Below are 21,970 nucleotides of genomic sequence, written 5' to 3'. Positions count from 1 at the left end.
AATGAGACAATATGCCCATTATAAACTGTCAGATGATAAGGAATTGGTCTGGGCTTAAAGGTAAATGACATTTAGATAGTTATTGTTTATGGCAGCAGCCTTTGAAGCCAAATGCAAGACTCTTAATTAGAGTGCGATAAGCACAGGGTACAAGAGGAAACTATCAAAGCTGCTAAGTCTTAAATCTAAAAGCAAGAAAAAAGGCTTTCATAAATCTTCAGACATACACTGCTCCCGTTCCTTGGTGCTTCTGTGAAAGGTGACACACAAGAGATACCAGAGATTCTTGTAGAGACTCCACAATCAGAAGTTGGCAATGGGAGCCTCACTGTTCTACAGCTTTCAGAGGCTTTTGATGGATTGTGGATTATGAGTGCCACCAATGCAATTAATTTTAAAATCCAAAACCTTTGCACAGTAGAATTATTACATTATCACAATACTTTGTAAAGAGCTGCACAGTGACCACAATAATATCTACACCAAACAGATTTTTGGATTGTCTTGAGGCAAGGCATTTAATCAAAAGTTGCCATTTCACAAAATAGAAAGGTGTCCCCACATTTGCTGATGGTTTCTTCTGTGACAAGTGGTTGTCAGCAAGTATGCTTCCTACCAGATAATTTGAAAAGAAGAAAACAACACACTTGAATCTCCCACTTCAAGATAAAGGAGGTGACAATTTAACAAGAACAGAAACAAATCTGCATTTTGAAAGAAACTCATATAAGAAAATTACTTTGAAACTAAATTTAATTGAAAATATTTCGTGAAAGTGGTTCACCTTTAAATTTCATCTTTATATTTAACTTAAAAAATTGAGGTTTTCTACCCTTGTTTTAAAATCTTCCAGAGGAAAAGTTTCCAGGCGTTTCTGAACTCATTTTAAAACTGTGTTTGTATATGTGTGTGCATGTAAGTATATAAAATAATATATATATATATTTTTTTTTTGAGAGACAGGGTCTCACTCTGTTACTTAGGCTGGAGTGCAGTGTTATAATCATGGCTCACTGCAGAGCCTCGACCTCCTGGACTCTAGCAATCCTCCCACCTCAGCCTCCCGAGTAGCTGAGGCTACAGGCATGTGCCACCATGCCCAGCTAATTTTTTAAATTTTTTGTAGAGACGAGGTCTTGCTTTGTTGCCTAGGCCGCTGTTGACCTCCCAGGCTCAAGCAATCCTTTTGCCTCGGCCTCACGAAGTACTGAAATGACAGGTATGAGTCACCGCACCCAGTCACATAATTCTATATATTAAAAACTATACATTTAAAAAGTTTATATACAGGGATATCTCATTTTATTGCACTTTGCTTTACTGCACTTCACAGATATTGTGTTTTTTACACATTGAAGATCTGTGGCAACGCTGTGTCAAGTCTATTGGTGCCATTTTTCTAACAGCCTATGCTCATGTTGTGTCTCTGTCAAGTTCTGGGAATTCTTGCAATATTACAGACTTTGTCATTATTATGATATCTGTTATGGTGATTTGTGATCAGATGGTACAATTCTAAGTATATTTTAGGGTGCCACCAACCCATATAAAATGATGAACTTAATTTATAAGCATGTGTTCTGAGTTGCTCTACTGACCAGCTGTTTCTCATTTCTCTCCCTCTCCTCAGGACCTTCCATTCCTTGAGAAACTACAATATTGGAATCAGGCCAATAACCCAACAATGGACTCCAAGTGTTCACATGAAAGTGAGAATCGCATGCCTCTCACCTTGAATCAAAAGGCTAGAAATGATTAAGTTTAGTGAAGAAGGCATATCAAAAGTGAAAACAGAACAAAAGCTATGCCTCTTGTACCAAACAGTTAAAGGAGATTAAAAGTTCCAGTGAAACCATGAATGATAAGAAAGCAAAACAGCCTTATGGCTATACAGAAGAAAGTTTTAGGTGGCGTGGATAGAAGATCACACCAGCCACAACATTCTCTTAAGCCAAAACCTACTCCAGAGTAAGGCCCTAACTCTCTTTAATTCTATGAAGACTGACAGAAGTGAAGAATCTGAACAGAAGTTTGAAGCTAGCAGAGGTTGGTTCATGAGGGTGAAGAGAAGACGCTGTCTCTGTAACGTAACAGGGCAAAGTGAAGCAGCAGGTGCTAGAAGTGCAGCAGACTTGGCTAAGATTATTGATGAAGGTAGTGGCCACACTAACAGATTTTCAGTGTAGATGAAACAGCCTTCTATTGGAAGAAGATGCCATCTAGGAATCTCACAGTTAGAGAGGAGAAATCACTGCCTGGCTTCAAAGCTTCAAAGGACAGGCTGACTTTCCTGCTAGGGGCTAAATGCAGCTGGTGACTCTATGATTCCAGAAATCCTAGGGCCCTTAGGAATTATACTAAATCTGGCTAGGTGTAATGGCTCACGCCTGTAATTTGAGCACTTTGGGAGGCCGAGGTTGGCGGATCACTTGAGGTCAGGAGTTTGAGACCACCCTGGCCAACATGACAAAACCCCGTCTCTACTAAAAATACAAAAAATTAACCGGCTGTGGTGGTGTGTTCCTGTAATCCCAGCTACTCAGAAGGCTGAGTGAGGAGAATTACTTGAACCAGGGAGGCGGAGGTTGCAGTAAGCTGAGGTTGCACCACTGCACTCCAGCCTGGCTGATAGAGCAAGACTCCATCTCAAAAAAAAAAAAAAAAAAATTATGCTAAATCTATTGTGTCTGAGCTCTACACATGGAAGAAAAAAGCCTGCTTGACAGGACATCTGTTTATAACATGGCTTACTGAATATTTAAAGCCCACTGTTGAGACCTACTGCTCAGACAGAAAGATTCTTTTGAAAATATTACTGCTCATTGACAATGCACCTGGTCACCCAAAAGCTCTGATGGAGACGTACAAGGAGGTCAGTGTTTTCATGCCTGCTAACATAATGTCCATTCTGCAATTCATGGATCAAGGAGTAATTCTGAGATGGGTGTGGTAGCTCACGCCTGTAATCCCGGCACTTAGGGAGGCTGAGGCAGGTGGATCACTTGCTGGTCTTGAACTCCTGACTTCCTGGCCAACATGGTAAAACCCCATCTCTATTAAAAACACAGAAATCAGCCAGCAGAGTTGTGGGGGCCTATAATCCCAGCTACTCGAGAGGTTGAGGCAGGAGAATGGCTTACACCTGAGAGGCGGAGGTTGCAGTGAGCCAAGATGGTGCCACTGAACTCCAGCCTGGTTGACAAAGCAAGACTTTGTCTCAAAAAAAAAAAAAAAAAAAAAAAAAGTAATTTTGACTTTCAAGTATTATTATTTAAAAAGTACATTTCATAAGGTTATGATTGTGATTCCTCTGATGGATCTAGGCAAAGCAAATTGAAAGCCTTCTGGAAAAGATTTGCCGTTATAAATGCTATTAAGAACATTTGTAAATTATGGGAGGAAGTAAAAAAATCAACATTAATGTAGTTTGGAAGAAGTTGATTCTAACCCTCCTGGATGACTTTGAGGGGTTCAAGACTTCAGTGGAAGAAGTAACTGCAGATGTGGTAAAATAGCAAGAGAACTAGAATTAGAAGTGGGGCCTGAAGACATGACTGAATTGCTACCATCTCATCATAAAACTTTCATGGATGAGGAGTTGCTTCTTATGGATGAGTAAAGAAAATGGTTTATTGAGATGGGATCTGGTGAAGATGCTGTGCACACTGTTGAAATGACAACAAAGGATTAAGAATATTACATAAACACAGTGATAAAGCAGTAGCAGGGTTTGAGAGGACTGACTCCAAACTGGAAAGAAGTTTTACTGTGGGGAAAATGCCATCAAAGAGTATCACATGTTACAGAAAAATCTTTCATGAAGGGAAGAATTAAAGCAGTAAACTTCATTGTTGGCTAGGTGTGGTGGTGGCTCACACCTGTAATCCCTGAACTTTGGGAGGCTGACATGGGAGGACTGCTTGAACCCAGGAGTTTGTGACCAGCCTGGGTAACATAGTGAGATCCCATTTCTACATTTTTTTTTTGTTTTTAAATTAGCCAGGCATGGTGGCATGTGCTGATATCCCAGCTTCTTTGGAGGCTGAGGTAGGAGGATTGCTTGAGCCTGGGAGGTTGAGGCTGCAGTGAGCCATGACTGTGCCACTGCACTTCAGCCTGGGCAACAGAGTGAGACTTTGTCTCAAAAACCACAACAAAATAAACTTTGCGGTTGTCTTATTTAAAGAAATTGCCACAGTCATCCCAACCTTCAGCGACCACTACCCTTATCATTGCCAGGATTACAGGCGTGAGCCACCAAACCCAGCTCAAAATTACTCCTCGATCCATGAGTTGCAGAACGGACATTATGTTAGCAGGCATGAAAACATTAATCTCCTTGTACGTCTCCATCCGAGCTTTTGGGTGACCAGGTGCATTGTCAATGGGTGGCCATCAGCATCGAGGCAAGACGCTCCACCAACAACAAGATTACTATTTGCTGAAGGCTCAGATGATTGTTAGCATTTTTTTAGCAACAAAATATTTTTAAATGAAAGTATATTCATTGTTCTTCTTAGACATAATGCTATTGTACACGTAATGAATTACAGTATAGGGGAAACATAACTTCTATTTGCACTGGGAAACCAAAACATTTGTGTGACTCGCTTTTATTGCCATAGTTGCTTTATTGTGGTGGTCTGGAAACAAACACACAATACCTCCTGGGTATGCCTGTTTTTATATATTAAAATTACATACTCACAGCACCTATTTTTCTATTAATTTGCAAGAATGTATGATGATATCAGGAAAGACATTTGCTAGCAGAATTTTAAGAAAATTCTTTGCATAGCTAGAAGATGGGATTTGAAATAAACATGTTTTAGGAATGTCAGCCAATACCATACTTCTTTCATCAACACCACTTTATGTCTTTTCATCATGTGGGACAGATGTTAAAACCAAGTTTTGAAATAAGCAACACAGACTTCTGAATCACTCACTATACCACAAGTGTTAAACTGGAATTTTAAGAATGAATGTATTCACTAAAAATATCAGTATCTCACACTGCTCTCACTAAAACTTTTCATCCATTCTCAGTAATTTATAAAGATTTTATTTCTTCATCTATATATTATCATTTTGCAATTTTACTTTTTGAATGCATCAAAGTGAACATATCAGTACAGTGGTACATGTACATATAATTTATAAATAAGAATACATGTTTTGAGGTGAATGCACAAAAATATTTTAATGATGAGAGAGCAATCAAAACAGTTTAAAGACCACTGGTTTATGGTCCTGATATATTTGTGGGATGCAATTCCTACACCATCATGCAACTAGATATAGTAATTCATATATAAATAAATCGATAAAAGGACTGCATTTATTATAGTGTGACATTAACTTTTTGGTGTTAAATTTAAGGTCTTCATAATATTTCATAATTAAGGAAATCGCCACAACTTTAGTCCTTATTCTAGTTTCATTTTAGGGTATTGCAATAATTGAAAAATAATCATTCTTCAGCTGGGTAGTTTCACTGTATACTTCTCTTTGTTGTCCCAGATGACGACAATTACTATTAGGACTCTATAATGCTTCCTTGTTTGCAGAAGCCTGTGCATTATAAAATGAATACATGGAGGATTGTTAGAACTACAGATATGTGTATACATCTCACACACACACACACACACACACACACACACACACACACACGTACATACACGCAATTCTTTACTTCAAAATCCATTCTTCCTTGCTAAGGTCTAAATCAAACATAGTGCGGATGGCCCCTTAATGATTTCAGGAAATCTGGATGGGCACTATGCTGGCAGCAACCTGTATGAGGTCCTGGAATTCCATAATGATCTATTCCTTTGGGCATAAAATATTGCTCTGCTCCTCAAATTTCTAGGTCCTGTCATAAATGTGATCTTTGTAAAACTGATATTACTTATTAGTCCTACTTTAACAAATAAGAAAACCAATGCTTAAACAAGGTATGTTGACTAATGGCTGGGTAGCATGCTACATTTTTTTAAATTAAAAAAGATACATGATCGCACTTAAAAAGATAGAGTAATATTCAATAAAGCACAGCACTTTAAATACACACAGTTAGATGGACCTAGGCAAATATATATAACCGTCACATTACTCTTAAAGTGTTGGAAGCAAGACTTACATCCCTGCTCTTTCTACTGCCTTTTCTTTTCTGCTGATTTTTCTTAAACACAGTCAGCACAGTTACAGGAATTGGCACTGTCAGATATTTAAGTTATGGCAAATCTGTAATTCATAATTTATTCATTTTTCAATGTCCATTGCAGAATGTCTACCAGGAATAAAAACGCACTATGCCGACTTTGTCCCCAAAAGCTTTTGAGAAAGCAAGAAAACAAAGAAAGAACAAGACCAGATATTCTATAGCTCTCAGGGAGAGATAGCACCAAGGACATAGCACATAAAAAAGTAGAGATGAGAGAACACATAAGAACATGTAATTGTTTTGTCCATGGCATATGGAAGACCGCTTGTAAAATTAATATGCTCTAAGGGCTTAGCAAGTAGATTAATTGACCTTTGAAATAAACAAATGTAAACATATTTAAAAAGAAAGAAACACATACAAATTCAAACTACTTGTATAATGTACTTGAACACAGCTATTTGAAATGATACCCACCTTAAAATGGCATATATCGTTTTTATTGTACTTTGCGGGGGGGGGGGCAGAATAGATTTATGCTTAAATTTTGAAAAACTGTTCACTGATAAAGCCATTATAGTAATTGCACAGGGTCTGTTTATTAATTTGTCACAATTAAGTCAATAAGAGCTTTACTAATGTCCTATTACTTGATTAGTTTTGAAAGTGATTATCTTAAGAATTTGACTTAATTGGAAGCCTCTCAATTTACAAGGTACATTAAACTCTCAGTAGCATCTTAAGATTATTCAATATATGCAGGTCAATTACCAGTAATCACTGTTTTGTACAAGCGTTCCATAAAAACTATAGCATGACATGACAAAGAGGGAAAGCAAGATTTAATTAGTAATGTTAAACTCCAACTCACACTTTCAGGATAAAAGGGCAACATGAGCATTCACATAAAGTCTTCCTGAAACTGGGTCTATTATTAAAAGATGAATAAAGGAATCCTAATAACTCTCCACCTTATAGATGAAGATAATGTGTCATGATTGCTAAATCACCAAATTGCACTGCCTGTACTTATGCCCAGCTGCACATTAATTTCTAGATTTGTAAATTGCAATTAATTCTCATTATTGCTCCATCACTTTTTTCTCTAGTTAATAAAAAGAACTGCAATTAATTACTGTTCATCCCATTTTTCAGAACAGATCAACTATAACTATTACTGCACAAGCAGGAAACATGGGGTAGTTAATGTATCCATTGAGACTGTGAGGCCTTTAAAACTATTGGCTGTAGCCTAAATAGTTTATATTGACCTTCCAATTCCCAAAGATTCAATGTAGTTAGTTGAATATTTACAATGATTAACAATTATGAGGGCTGATAAAGTGCTTTGATACCTGGGCTGATTTTCGACCATGTATTCAAACGATTTCATAAATTTTTAAATTAAACTTTATTAATTAGATATTTGAAAAGTTTGTCCCACAATAACAACATAAGCCCAGTCTTGAGATTAATCACAGGAAATTGATTGCTGGGTCATTGAAAACCTGAGGAAGTCAATTCCTTGAAAAGATTATTCCATTGCTAGCTTGTGAGGGAGGTATATGAATTTATGTGTTCTGACTTGTTCCCGATCTAAGTTCTGTACACAGCATAAATTTCAAATTGCTGAGGCTGATTCGCAACCAATTGTGTGAACAGAGTGAACAAAGCTGAATCTGTAAAACACCAGTTCTGTGCATTTGAAAAACTTGAGATGAAAGCCATTTTAAAATTGTTGCATGAAAATAACTATAATTGTCCTTACATGAAATTTTCCTGGTGAGTTAACTGCTTAAACTGTGGTAGACGCTATGGGAAAAGTCGTGGTCATATTTAACAATCCAGTCCCATCTGCTTTGAACCAAGATTCTATTTGCCCAAAATTGAAGGGTGAGGAAGCCCTCGAAACAGACTTCCCACATATCACAAGTCATTTAAAAAGGGATTTAAGCAACTCTCTGGATAAACTGCCTATTAATTCTCGACATATCACCTTTGATAAATTTCTGCACTTTAATTATTCATATGCTACAATTTACCCTTAAAATAGAACCTTCTGAAAGTATCGAAAAATATTTTAAAATATCTAATTTATTGTTGAGTAAAACGTGAACCTGGTCATTCCATTCATGTCAATTTTCTGCTCTTGCCCTATCAGAAACACAGCAGGAGCCTGAGCAGATGGAAATTCATGGAAAAGGAGGGAGGGTGGGGTGCAGAAGAAATGAGGACCGCTACAGCCTGTGTTCAGAGGCAGATATGGTCTGCTCCTTCCTTCAGAGAATAAAAGACACTTAAAAAACCCATTTACCTGAGTGTTAACTTCAATTATGACCAGAGAGGTGGGAAGAAAGGAAACCGTTCAGGCATCCTGAGGTTCTTCACATTCCTACTGCCTCACAATGCATGACTAAGAACATCAAAGCATCCTTTGCTCAGACTTGCTTATCCCTAATGTCTCCATAAAGGGGGTTATACACAAAGTACACTTAAATTAAATGTTGCTATCCTTAACTGTCCACTTGCAATAAATGAATGTCCTTAGTTTGGTCAAGGTACTGAGTGCCTGGCAGAGCTGTAGTGATCCAAAGTTCGGTGAGAGGATTAAATGATCACAGAAGAGATCTCTATTCCCTCCTGTTCATCTGGTGGGAGAGTAATCCCTGATTCTGCTTCATTCTTTGCAATACCCTTAGGTACAGGGCCGGGTTACCAGTTGTTTATAGTAAGGCCACTTTGCCTGAAGCTACAAGTGTGACTTTATGGAAATAGCCTTACTTTTAAACAGTAACCCAGAAGTTTCTAATTAAAATGCCTGTTTTTTTTCCCTCTGTGCTAAAAATGCCGAAGTTTGTTTTCCAGTCTCACTGGATTGGGAAAAAAAAGTACAAGGGGAAAAAGGACATGCAAACTCTGTTTGGGTAATTACTGCTTGGAATTGGCTGCTTTCCAGAAGAAGCAACAAACTGCTTAGAGTTAAGTGGAAACTTTGTGTAACTATTAATGAAAGTAAACAAATGATAGAAACAGAACACAGGCCCCACTCCTGCTTCCCCAACAGTGGCCCTGGCTGCCTCACTGAACAGCTCTGAGATTTAACTACATGCCTCTGATGGCTCAGTCATTTCTTATCACAATGGTTCTCAAAGTGTGGTCCTTGGGTGAGCAGCAGCAGCAGTAGCAGTAGCTTCCCCATCAGCTGGAATCTGTTTAGAAAAGCAAATTATCAAACCTTACTAAACACCTACAGAATCAGACTCTCTGTTTATGATCCAGCAATATATGTTTTAATTATCTCTCCTGGAAATTCTTACATATTCTAAAGTTTGAGAAGCACTGTTCTATTAAAGCTGGGTATTTTAAAAGTAATTTTCTAGGATTTTAAAATTTCAATAATTAAATTGACCATCAGTGAATAGGGAAACGTTTTTCAACTCAACGTTTTCAAATGCAACTGAGATGAGAAATAAAGCTATCCTCAGCATATAAATGCTGGATTCCTGACCCTAGCTGAGTATTAGAAGGTCCTGGGAGGGTTTTAAAAAAATGCCAGGATTTTATCCCCAAATTAATTGAAACAGACTGGGGGAAGGGGAAAGATGAAGGCAGCAATTAAATGTATGTATGTATGTATGTATGTGTGTATATGTGTGTGTGTGTGTGTGTGTGTGTGTGTATGTATGTATGTTAGAATCCCAGTTATTCTAAGGCATGGGAAAGTTGAGAATCACTGATCTAAAGCAACCAGAACAGTTAGACCCTTAGCAGAACAGTCCCAGAACTAGGAAACAGGGCTATGTGGCTATCTATAGCAGACACACACACCACACACACACACACACACACACACACACACACTTTCATAGACTGGGTTTGCACCACATTAATTAGGCACTAGCTAGCATGTAAGACTTGGGATAAGCGCAGAAACCTGTATTGCCTCACATCCTTTTAAAACCTAACTGGCTGAACAGTTCCAGTTTCTAGTACATAGTTCACGAATAAATATAAGTTTAGGGAGCAAATTTAGTTTTGACGCTATAGGCTGGATCCCAAATAATTTAAAAAACAATAAAAGCTTGAGCATGGAGCCACCACTATCCTACATAAACCACATTGAGACATTCTCTCCACACATCCAATTGGTTCTACCATCTCTTTTCTGCCAGAGAAAAATACAACTCGAGCTTGAACAGGTCAGGAGCACTGATGGCTTAAAAATGAAATCCTACCATAAAAGGACATCAGAACCAAATTAGTCAGTTCTAGAAATATACTATTTTATCATATACCATACTCATATATACTCTTTCATAATGAAATATTGAGAGCAGAACCATAAATTAAGAAAAATTTCAATGTCCATCTATTTCACAGCACTCTGCAAGGTTTAACCACCTTCTGCACATCAACTAAACAGATTTCTATAAAAGCCCTTACGAGGTCAAGACAGGTATTATTATTGCTATTATTTTAGTTTTACTTATGAAAAGATAAACCCAGATAGTTCAGTGAATTTTCCAGGGACAGACTGCTAATAGCAGCTTTAACTATGGTAATAATATTCTAATGTTTGACATCAATAACTGTACATACCACTATTAAAATCTTAAAGTATTGTTGATTACTATTTCCAGAAGACTACAAATGGCCAAATGAATTAAAATAGATAAAAGAGGGAAGTGGGAAACCCAATATTTTAAAAAACTCCAACTGGGGGAAGAAAAAGAAACCATAAAGAAGGTTAACTTAAAATACTTGGAAAGACTGTAACTTCTTTTTAAAAAACTTTTCTACAGTTGCTAAACTTGTCTCTGAATTCTTAACAGATCCATAAAGTATATAAATAAAACATAAAGTGTAAGATGGAGCTCTGATTTTATACTCAGGCTTATATCACTGCTACAGAACATTCTTAGGATAATTAAGCAATATTTTTGCCTCATAGAATACCAGCACCATTAAATCAATTTGATCTGCTTATGTTCAGAAAATTTGTTTACTGATAGTTTCATATTATTCCTATTACATGAAAGTATGGAATTGTATTCTGCTTCATTTGAAAATATAACACACTTCTTTCAAATCTGAAACCAGGAACTTTAAAAAACTGTTAGCAAATTTAATAATGCAGAAATTTACGCTTTAACTGTCAAGTAAAAACATAGGGAGATACAGGAAAATGCTTTAACAATATTTAACCTATTAGACCATCTTTCATAGTTTGTGTTTATTAAAATTAACCAACTATAATGAAATATTTAAACATTTTATACCACCAAAGTATTAATAAACCCAACAAGGGGGCTATCACCTTTTCTTAAAATATACACATTACATGCTTCCCTAGGATACTCCTTCACTATTAGAAGACAGGCAGCTATGTACTATTCTTAGTTAAAGCCCTATTTCAGTTAAAGTAGAGCAATCTGCAATTTAATTATAATATAAACTGTAATGTAACTAACGACATTGTATGTATTTTCATCAGATAATTAGAAGAGTCAGTAAATAAAGCTTTACAGAGCAGAAAATAAAACAGGTGAGGGGTTGTGCCTCATTCGTCACCTCACTGCTAATGAGAGTCTGAATGAAGATCAGTCATTTCCTACCTATGCCTTGATGGTGTGCAATAAAGGCACACACTGTAGACAGCTCTACTAACTTAATGTAACACCAAGCAGGCATCAGAAAAATCCACACAGAGAAGTGATAAAATAGTGTATAGTTAAAACTAACTCATTTATCAAGAAAGACAGAATAATTATGAGGAATGCCCAGACTGTATGCCCTGTGATAGAAATGAATAATGGGAACATTAACTACACTATTTTAAGAAGACACTTCAAAAAACCCCAAATCTAAGTCTACTCTACCTAGACTTGAATTACCTTTGGAAATACAGTAATGGTGAAATGCCTGATTTTACAAATCACAGAGGTAATTTTTCCTGCTTAAGGTTGGAGAAAAAAAAGCATAGACTTCTAATAGTAATAACAAGAACAGACACCAAACTTGGACATTTTCACATTAGAGAAATTGAGTTCTACCAAAACCTAATACTAGAAAGGCAATGGTTTTCTTTTAGTGGACGTATGTAACTTATGCATCCTCATTCTATGATCGTATTGGTGAAGGAAACATGTTAGTCTAGTGAGGAACTGTGTATAGCATCTAGGTTATCAAATGAGTACTTTCTATTAAATCACAATTTCAGAATTTATTGAATTAAGAATTCTTATTGAATTAAGAATCTATAATAGATGTGGTAGAAAAGACAATTTAAAATATTTTTTTCTGAACCGTTTTGGAATAGAGTTCCTAATGTAGTATATGAGTGAATTATTTAGTTTCTCTGCATATATTCAGCTTGCACAAATACTGAAATACAACTTGATTAATTGATATTTTGTCTCCAAATACATAAATCTCCCCAATTCAAAATGTTGCTTGCTTTAAATTCAACCTGGTGAGTACTTATTATCTCTCCTTGGCCCATCTTAAGTTTGTCAATTACATGCGTGAGTGTGTAACACAGAAAACATATATTCTGCTTTACCAACCAGGCTGTGAGTCCCCTGAGGGAAAGAACATGTCTGTTATCTTCTTGAATAAAGTGAAGAGAAGTAGAAACTCTTCCCAGGACTTAGTAAGAAATCTTTATCACAGCAGAGACTCAAATAAATGCTTAGTTTTGACAAAGAAAAGGTAAAGAAACCAATTATCTTTAGGCAATAACCAGAATACCAGAGGAATGTGAACAGATAATACCAGTAAGTTTACACTGCTATTAACATATAGATGTTGACAAAGAGATACATTCAAAACTATCTTCAAAATTGAGAGGGAAGAGCAGAATTATGATATTACAGCCAGCACATTCAGTGTCTCTCCAGTGGTAATTCTTGCCAAGAGTTTCAAAGTCAGTCAACAACGAATACACAGCTAGTCTAAAAAGCATCTTTAAGCCCCCCTTTTATCTTCTCCTGGGTAGCTTTCTACATTCTCTTATTCTGAGCAGGTAATTAAAAAATATGATTTTGCCAGATATATGTTTCCCCCTTCCTTTGAAACTTTTGCTGGTGACAGCCTTCCAAAACTAAGAAAGCAGCTATAGGCCAGCTGTTCCCTATACCTTGGCCCATACTGTGAAATAAAGTGATTCGCAGAACAGTATATATGTACAAGTGACACCAACAGCACATCTTGAAAAGTAATATTGTAGATAAATATGAAATGTCACTTCTTCCCCTACAGGAAAACTTCTAAGATGATAAATCATCCTCACACCTTGAAGTACAGCTGATTCAAGGAGTGTACTTGATCGGGCAAAGGAATGGGGAATTTTAGTGAACTGATACTATTAATTTTGCCAGTGCTTATTGTGCGAATTTGGGTAAGTCACTCGTATTTAGTAACTGGGATTGAGAGTGGATACAATTTATAATTAAAAATTCATGCATGTTGCCAACAAGAAATGATTCTTATCAGCTGCAAAATGGTTGCTCAATTTCATTCAGTTTAACTTCAAAACATCAGAGAATACCAGAAAGTCTGTTCAGCCTGGGGGTATGTGTGTCTGTGTGTGTGTGTTTTCTAATTGGGGCCACGTTCTCAAGAACTTGGCATATTAGGGTTCTCCACCAAAGAAGATGAGAAGGTTGGATTGATCTGAGTGCATCAGCTGCCTTCCCTTCTTACAACTAGGGGCTGGGTAACCGCAGGTGCTCCCAGTCTCCATTATACCAGCTCCTTTTATGGGGGATCTGATTAGGCCAAATATTGTATCTCTGCCATACTTCTGACCAGTAGCTCAACTGAAATAAAGGTTCTTAGGAATTTGCTTCTTTGGAAGTGAAATGCTTTGATGACAACTTAAAAGATAATGGGATTCTTTTGGTATTTATGGAGAGAGACAGTATCATTGATGCAATGTCACTATGAGACAGTGAAAACCTCCAATCCTGTCTGGCCTGAATGACTCTGTTGAGGTCATGCCATCCCACAGTGGGGACACATCTGAGGCTATGGAACACTGGAAAGCTAATAGCTGCCAACGAAAAGACAAATCTCAAGTCTCCCAGTGGAGTCTGTTAGTCATCAGCATCATACAAGTAATTATCTATCTAATGTATACTTAATAAGCAACAATCTTGAATATTTCAACTTAAAACATGTTGTTGAAAATGAAGAGTTTTACCTTTTCATATTCAGCAATGCCCAAGGTATTCCAGAGGGAGTATGAAATGCAGGTAGTAATTTTACCCCAAGTTCCACTGCTTTCTTTCGAAAAATCTGAAAAGTTAAACAGTTAACTGTAAGCTACTGTTGCAAGCAAAACAAGAGGTATTACACTATTATCTAACAGTTACCACTTTTCTACTTTAATATTTCTACCTTAATATCTGACAAAAAGTTTACCAAATTAACAGAATTACCCAGTAAAGCAACAGTGGTCCAGGGGCCATCACACTGGGGGATATTTATTCCCAATCTTGGTTGCTTATTAGAATCATGTGGGGAGATTTGGATGCTACTGATGTGAACGTCTTACTCTTGAGATTCTAATTTCTTTGGTTGTAAGCTTCTGGATCAGGATTTCAAAAGCATCACAGGCGATGCCAGGTGATTTCAATGTGCAAGCCAGTGGGAGAACCACTGTTGTTGGAGGATAAGACTGAGAACCAGGAGGTCTGGTCTATCCCACCTTCAGCACTATTGTTTACTAGAGCACAGAGAAAGAAAGTTTTAAAAAGACATTATCACAGGTCTATGTGTCTTTTCAGCCCTTGCAGCTTTAACTTTCTCTGATGTTAAGTGTAAGTGATATAAAAAATACTAAGTTAAATTAGGTACAGATTCTGCCCAGAGTTTAGTAGGGAAGATAATTATATGCACATAAATATCTAGAACAGAGATAAAATGAGAGCTGGAGATAAAATACTAGGTGAGTTCAGTGAGACATTCAGGTGAGTTCAGTGAGGCCGTATGCTGGAGACAGCATTTAGATGAGAACTGCATGCAGCATTGAACTGGGGCCGATAATACCACAGACCGGAGTGAAGATTGGAAAGTAAAGAGGGAATCCCTGAGGGATCGGCCTCCTCCCCACAGAAGAAGGCAAATGGGGCCCTACAGAATAAATAGGGAATTGGGCAGCCGGCCTGAAAAAAGGGGATACTGGTAAATGAGGTCAGGTATCCACAGCTCAGGCCAAAACATGGAGGGCCACAAATGTGAGGCTAAAACTTTTACTCTGGTTAGAATGGAAAATAATGAAAGTTTTGATCTGCCAATTCTACTGTGCAGAACTGTGTTTTAGGAAGATTAATTAGATGATCCATCCTCAGTTTTAGGTCCAAAGAAAAGCACTTATTTACTGAAGAAAGGCCTGCTACAGTTGTGGCACCAAGCAGGTGCCTAGTCCCGTCCTTTAAGCTGTATGACTCAGCATGGCGGACTGGAAGTGTACCATTTCCTCCAAGTGAGAGAGGCTGGAGGAGCCCTGAAGAGGATGGAAAATAGAAGCAAAGTTCTCTGTCAGCCACTGGGGAAGCATTCACTAAAGCAATCAACGAAGAAGTCATGTGTGGCTTCTCCCCAGAGGGAAGGGCTTCAGTGTCTAACTCCCGCCCTAAGTTCTGAGCCTCTCCACTAAGACATCCAGGCACCTGGGCTCCCAGACTGAAGGTAATCCAGTAATACCAATGTTGAGGCTACTTCCCAAACCCTATCTTTTGGGATCTTAAAAAAAATTATTTTTTAATTTTAAATTTTCCTTATGTATACCATAGATCTTTTGGAATCTAACTCTCATTTAGTAGTGGAAGTCAAGAAAGAAATGACTTTCGTTGACAGTCAATTTAGATAAACTGATATTCCTTGTATACAAATAGAGAAACACATTTGTAGTATATAGAAAATGCTAAAAGATAGAGGTGTCATTTTCCCCACAAATTATTGTAACTCTTGTCAAAGAGAATAATTTCTTGTATCAATAACTTGTAGTGTATGGAGAGGAGGAAAAAAAGTAGAGCAAAGGGTATATTCCTCTTTCTCTTTCTCTGCCTTACCCTAGAGAAATTTCATGTTGTCTTCTGCTATAAGGATTTATCCAATCACTGCCCAGCCATCTGTTGACTTTCTAGTTTCTGCCCAACTTTTAAAAACTGTTAATGAACTCCTTTTCAAGAAACTTACATAAGATCAAAGTCAAACCATGTAATTAAATCACAAAGTTGGGTATAACCATATGGCACAGGAGTTGAGAGCTCAGGCTTTGAAGCACAATGCCTGTGCTTGAATCTCAGCTCCACTTCTCCAAACTGGGCAATCTTGTACAACTTGCCTAATTTCTCTGTCCTAAGCTTCCTCATCTGTACAATGCAGATAACAACAGCATTTACTTTTTAAAGGCTGTGGAAAGAAATAATAAGTTATTATATTTAAAGACTTTAAGACACATAGTAATCACTAACAGGGAGTTGTAGTTTTTATGGTGATGTGATAATGATAATGGTATTTCCTCAAGAAGCTGGCTTTTATCCAACCGTTGCTTTGGTACCTTCTACTTATTCAGATTCCTCTCTCGTTCTCTCTCTCTCTCTGCATGTGTATGTGTGTTAGTTACTCCCCACCTGCCTCCTTGCCTCCTCCCCAACATACACACATTCTTAATCATGTGCATGCATTCTCAAGAGCTAAGACCTCAGTTCTCATCACCTATTTGCATTCTGAAATTCAACTTTCTATTTTAGCTCTAGTTCAGTACTTCTACCTGTGTACACCCATTACAATTTGGGCGTCTTGTTATCTTCTGAAACTTAACATGTCCAACATGGAATTAATCTTTTAATATCCTGGGCAAACTTCCCCAGCTCTATCACTGACATTACTTTCTGGTCAGTCCCTTGGACTCAAGTGAGCAGGTATTTTGATTTTTGATTTATTGCCCGCTTCAGTCACCAAGTATCATTGTTAACTCATCTGAAATGTCTTGTATGCAGTTCATTCTCTGATAGGAGCATAGGCCATGTTCTCATTGCCAGGTACAATGAAATGTATGATTAAAAAAAAGAAGGTCCTCCTATCTAGCCTGCTTGTTCCCTTATTTTCATTAATAATTTTTCCTCACTTCCATTAATCTGTATTTATATTACCAACTTTCTCTTTTGACCATACCATTTTCTTGTTCGAGAAATAATCATGACTACCCCTGTTGTCTAACATCAGGTCACATCTGTTAGATTGTTCAACCACTTTATGAATCAGACCCTTCAATTATTTTCCTTCCGTCTGGCTCTCGCTCCAGCTCCAGCTTTTGAGTCTTCATTGTCTTAAGTACTCATTCATATTTAGTCCATCTTAGCAACTTTATTTACACATTCTCTCATTTTAAATCACTCTCTTCTGCCTCCTTTTGGCTGGTCCAAATTTACTTATTCTTTAAGGGTAAAGTCAAGTCCAGGCCAAGACTCCAGGCCAAGATCTTTGCCTTCTGTGAATTCCCACACTGATAACTAGTACCATACAATATGGTCTTTAATACAGATCCCTAAATCAAGATACACAAGGCAAGAGAGAGATCTCTGAACATTTTCTTGTGTGTTTTCTCTCATATCCCCCAATAATTTTTTCTTCCTAGAAGTAGAGAAAAAGACCCCAATTTCTCCTTCACTGCCTATTATACAGATCTAACCCAGATTAAGTCATTTTGTATTTAAATTTACAGATATCACCACAGGGCTCCTATGAGTAGTAGGCAGGAAGAATTAATATTCTCAGTTAACAGACAGGAACAGTGGCCCCTTCCCATATCGGGGTTTTTACACATGCAGTTTCCTCTGCCTGCAATGCTCTTTCCTGAGCTCTCTCCACGCTTCGCTCATTCTTACCTTCAGGAATCTGCATAAATGTCCCCTTGAGAGGTCTTTTCCTAACTACCCCACACAAAGTTGGCCATCCTTATTTATCACCTTGTTTCTTTTCCACTATTTATCATGTCTTAATTATTTTATTTGCTTGTTTACTGTTTGATAACTCCACTAGATACGATCTCAATGAGGGCATGGAAGCAGGTGGCACTCAATAAATGTTCACTTAATAAATAAATGAATCAATCTAAGATTAATTATTAGGTGAGTACAAAGGTAACTGTGGTTTTTGCATTGTTGGAATTTGCTGTTTGATATTGGAATACATTCTTAAATGTGGTTCTGTTACATATAATTTTAATGGGTATTTCTCACTTTCTTAATTTTTTTCCTAATGAATTATTACTTGCTGTTTATTTTATGTTGATTTTAGACTAAGGAAATGATGTTAGACAGAAAGCAAATTCGAGTGACTTTCTTATTTGAGTTCAAAATGGGTGGTAAAGTAGCTGAGACAACCTTACAACATCAACAACACATTTGGCCCAGGAACTGCTAACAAACATACAGTGCAGTTGTGATTCAAGAAGTTTTGAGGCAAGGCGCAGGGGCTCACGCCTGTAATCCTAGCACTTTGGGGGGCAGAGGTGGGTGGATTATGAAGTCAAGAGATCAAGACTATTCTGGCCAACATGGTGAAACCCCATCTCTACCAAAAATACAAAAATTAGCTGGGCGTGGTGGTGCATGGCTGTAGTCCCAGCTACTCAGGAGACTGAGGCAGGAGAATCCCTTGAACCTGGGACGTGGAGGTTGCAGTGAGCTGAGATCATGTCACAGCTCTCCAGTCTGGTGACAAAGTGAGACTCTTGTCTTAAAAAAAATAAAAAGAGTAAGTTTTGCAAAGGAGATAAGAGCCTTAAACATGAGGAGCATAGTGGCCAGCCTTGGCAAGTTGATAACGACCAATTGAGACCAATCATCAACACTGATCCTCTTACAACTACATTAGAAGTTGCCACAGAACTTGACGTTGATCATTCTATGGTCATTTTACACTTGAAGCAAGTTGAAAAGGTGAAAAAACTGGCTAAGTGGGTGCCTCGTGAGCTGAGTGAACATCAAAAAAATCGTCATTTTGAAATGTCTTCCTCTCTTATTCTACACAATAATATGAACCATTTCTCGGATTGTGACGTGCGACAAAAAGTGGCTTTTATATGACAACAAGCGATGACCAGCTCAGTGGATGGACTGAGAAGAACCTCCAAAGCACTTCCCAAAGCCAAATTTGCACCAAAAATACAGTAATGGTCACTGTTTGGTGGTCTGCTGCCGGTGAGATCCACTACAGCTTTCTGAACCCTGGTGAAACATTATATCTGAGAAGTATGCTCAGCAAATCGATAAGATGCACAGAAAACTGCAATGTCTGCAGCTGGCATTAGTCAACAGAAAGGGCACAATTCTCCATGACAACGCCTGACGGCACATTGCAAAACCACTTCAAAAGTTGAACAAATCGGGGTATGAAGTTTTGTCTCATCTACCACATTCACCTGACCTCTCGCCAACCCATTACCACTTATTCAAGCATCTCGACAACTTTTCACAGGGAAAACATTTCCACAACCAGAAGGATGCAGAAAATGCTTTCCAAGAGGTTGTCAAATCCCAAAGCATGGATTTTTACATTACAGGAATAAACAAACATTTCTTGTTGGCAAAAAAGTGTTGATTGTAATGGTTCCTATTTTGATTAATAAAGATGTGTTTGAGCCTAGTTACAATGATTTAAAATTCATGGTCCAAAACCACAAGTACTTTTGCATCAACCTAATAACATACCTGGGGCATTGTAATAAGAAACCATTGATATATTGTTTGCAAAGTGCTCCATCCCATTCCTCTAGTTGCTACTGTCTGAAAACAATTATCTCCAGTATTCTAGAGTCTCAACCTTGGGCACAATTAGGGCACAATGACAAAATACTTTTAGATAAAAATATTACTTAGCTCATTGATGCTTTCATCAAATCATACATGAGACTAAATCAACTTCAATTCTCAATGTTTGATTTGTTATCTCCTCCTGAGCTCTGATGAAGTTGCTGGAGGAAGAACACAGATTCTAAAAGAGAACATCTTTCTGCCTAAACTGGTGAGCTTGTAATAAAACTAGCTTGTAACATTCAAATTGTTGAGAGAATGAAGGAGGCATACCACAAATCATTCTAAAGGGGAATCAAGTGTTAAGTAGCACATCTTAGATGATGCGCTAAAAAGCAAATTATTACAAAAAGTACACTAAATGGTACTTTAGTGCTACTTCAAACGGGGATATGCACGATGGAGAAAGCCCCAGACCCAGGTCCTTGGACTGGCTGTACTACTGTTTCCATGTGAGGCCTGGGTTGGTCAGTTAACTCTTCTGGTTCTCAATATCCCCGGAAAAAAAGAGGGAGAGTAGGGCTGATCATTTCTCTTTTTGACTTATCACTAGAAAAATAAGTACTCAGAAGCCACAAAACTAGTACTAAAATGGGACTGGGAAAAAAGCAAGACAAATATCATTTTTTGAAGATAGGAAATGTTAATTTGCCAACCGATCTTCACCAATCTTGGTTTCCGGGGTTTGTCGGTACCTCTATTTGGTGGGGAGGATTTTATAAAGAGAGCCAGGTGAAAAATTACAGTTCATAAAATGTAATCCCTGCTAATAGAAGGTATTTTTTAATGTCCACTAAAAGAAAATATGGTTTTTGTACAACTAGCAATCTTATGATCCAACAAGAATTTTTAAAAATATTTTGCATTCTAGGGATTCTGATTACATTCATAGCAAAAGTCAAAACAATGTAACTTGCTGAAAGAAGGGTGGTAAAATATGATGAAACAGTTCTTTTGAGCATGTAACTAACAAATAACTTTAAATAAAAACTTTTATAGCCTAAAGTTAAGAATTTCAAAATAACTACATGAAAACTGTATCTTTTCATTACACTTAAGTAAGATCATCACAGTCTTATTGCTGTTTTGATCAATGTTTTAAAACTTCAAAATTTAAAATCTATTAAATAGACACATTTATCTTTTACTTTACCCTGACAGATAGCATTAGACAAGGCTGTAAACAAGACATATGGTTTTCTTTGCCTTTCTAGTTTGCAGTTCCCTAAAGAACTATATAGGAATATATACATGCCAGAGCAAAGAATAAGGGAAAAAGAAATGAATAAGAACAGATGGATTTGGAAGGAAATATTTTCAGTTCAGACATGCTTCAGTTTGAAATGCAAAATCAATATCAAAGCCTTTCTTCAAATGCTCATGTTGAAAACTTCACCATTAAAAGATCAAACACCAATTCACCATTAGGATAAGTAGAGTTTACCTATTACTCATTTTCACTACATAAAGCTTTCAGCACAAGATGCCATAGACACACTAAATATCTTTGGCTGCAAATAACTAAAATAACCCATACACTGTTAGTTGACTTGATCAACTTGCACATAATATGGGCCAAAATCAATCATTAAACCAGTAAGTACTTATTAAGCTATTCTGGCTTTTTAGAGTAGATCTGTGAAAGATTTAAATATCAGAATGAAGATATGTAAAAATAATTAATCCAGCAGAAACTTAGAGCTGGAAGGGACATCAAAGGTTATCTAGTTCTATAATCTGATATACAGATGAGGAAACTGAAGTTCCGAGAGGGCCTATTCTCCTAGTTAAATGCTCTGATGTGGGATGGTTTACTGCCAGCTACATCCAAGTGAATACCAGCTTCCTGTCATCTCAGAGACGGGTGATCCTTTTGATTCAGAGGGACTCTCCACTGTGCGCATACCACTGTCTCTTTCTTTCTTCTCATTCTGTTTCCGTAATTGATCAAAACATAAAACTGAAGTTTTAAATT

General features: G+C 37.3%; 1 protein-coding gene across 3 annotated transcripts in view; it reads right to left on the bottom strand.

The window, feature by feature from the left end:
• MAN1A1 (mannosidase alpha class 1A member 1) overlaps positions 1–21,970 on the bottom strand; it is a 168,354-nt gene that overhangs the window by 53,506 nt on the left and 92,878 nt on the right. For all 3 annotated transcript variants that reach the window (XM_017872224.1, XM_017872226.1, XM_017872227.1), the window contains exon 6: positions 14,373–14,467. In XM_017872224.1, the coding sequence (XP_017727713.1) occupies positions 14,373–14,467 (95 nt within the window). The remainder of the gene's footprint in view (positions 1–14,372; positions 14,468–21,970) is intronic.

Source organism: Rhinopithecus bieti, unplaced genomic scaffold (assembly GCF_001698545.2).
Source record: "Rhinopithecus bieti isolate Rb0 unplaced genomic scaffold, ASM169854v2 scaffold_6792, whole genome shotgun sequence".
NCBI lineage: Eukaryota > Metazoa > Chordata > Mammalia > Primates > Cercopithecidae > Rhinopithecus > Rhinopithecus bieti.
The sequence above is the reverse complement of the archived record's forward strand: the minus strand, read 5'-3'. Positions and strand labels throughout refer to the sequence as shown.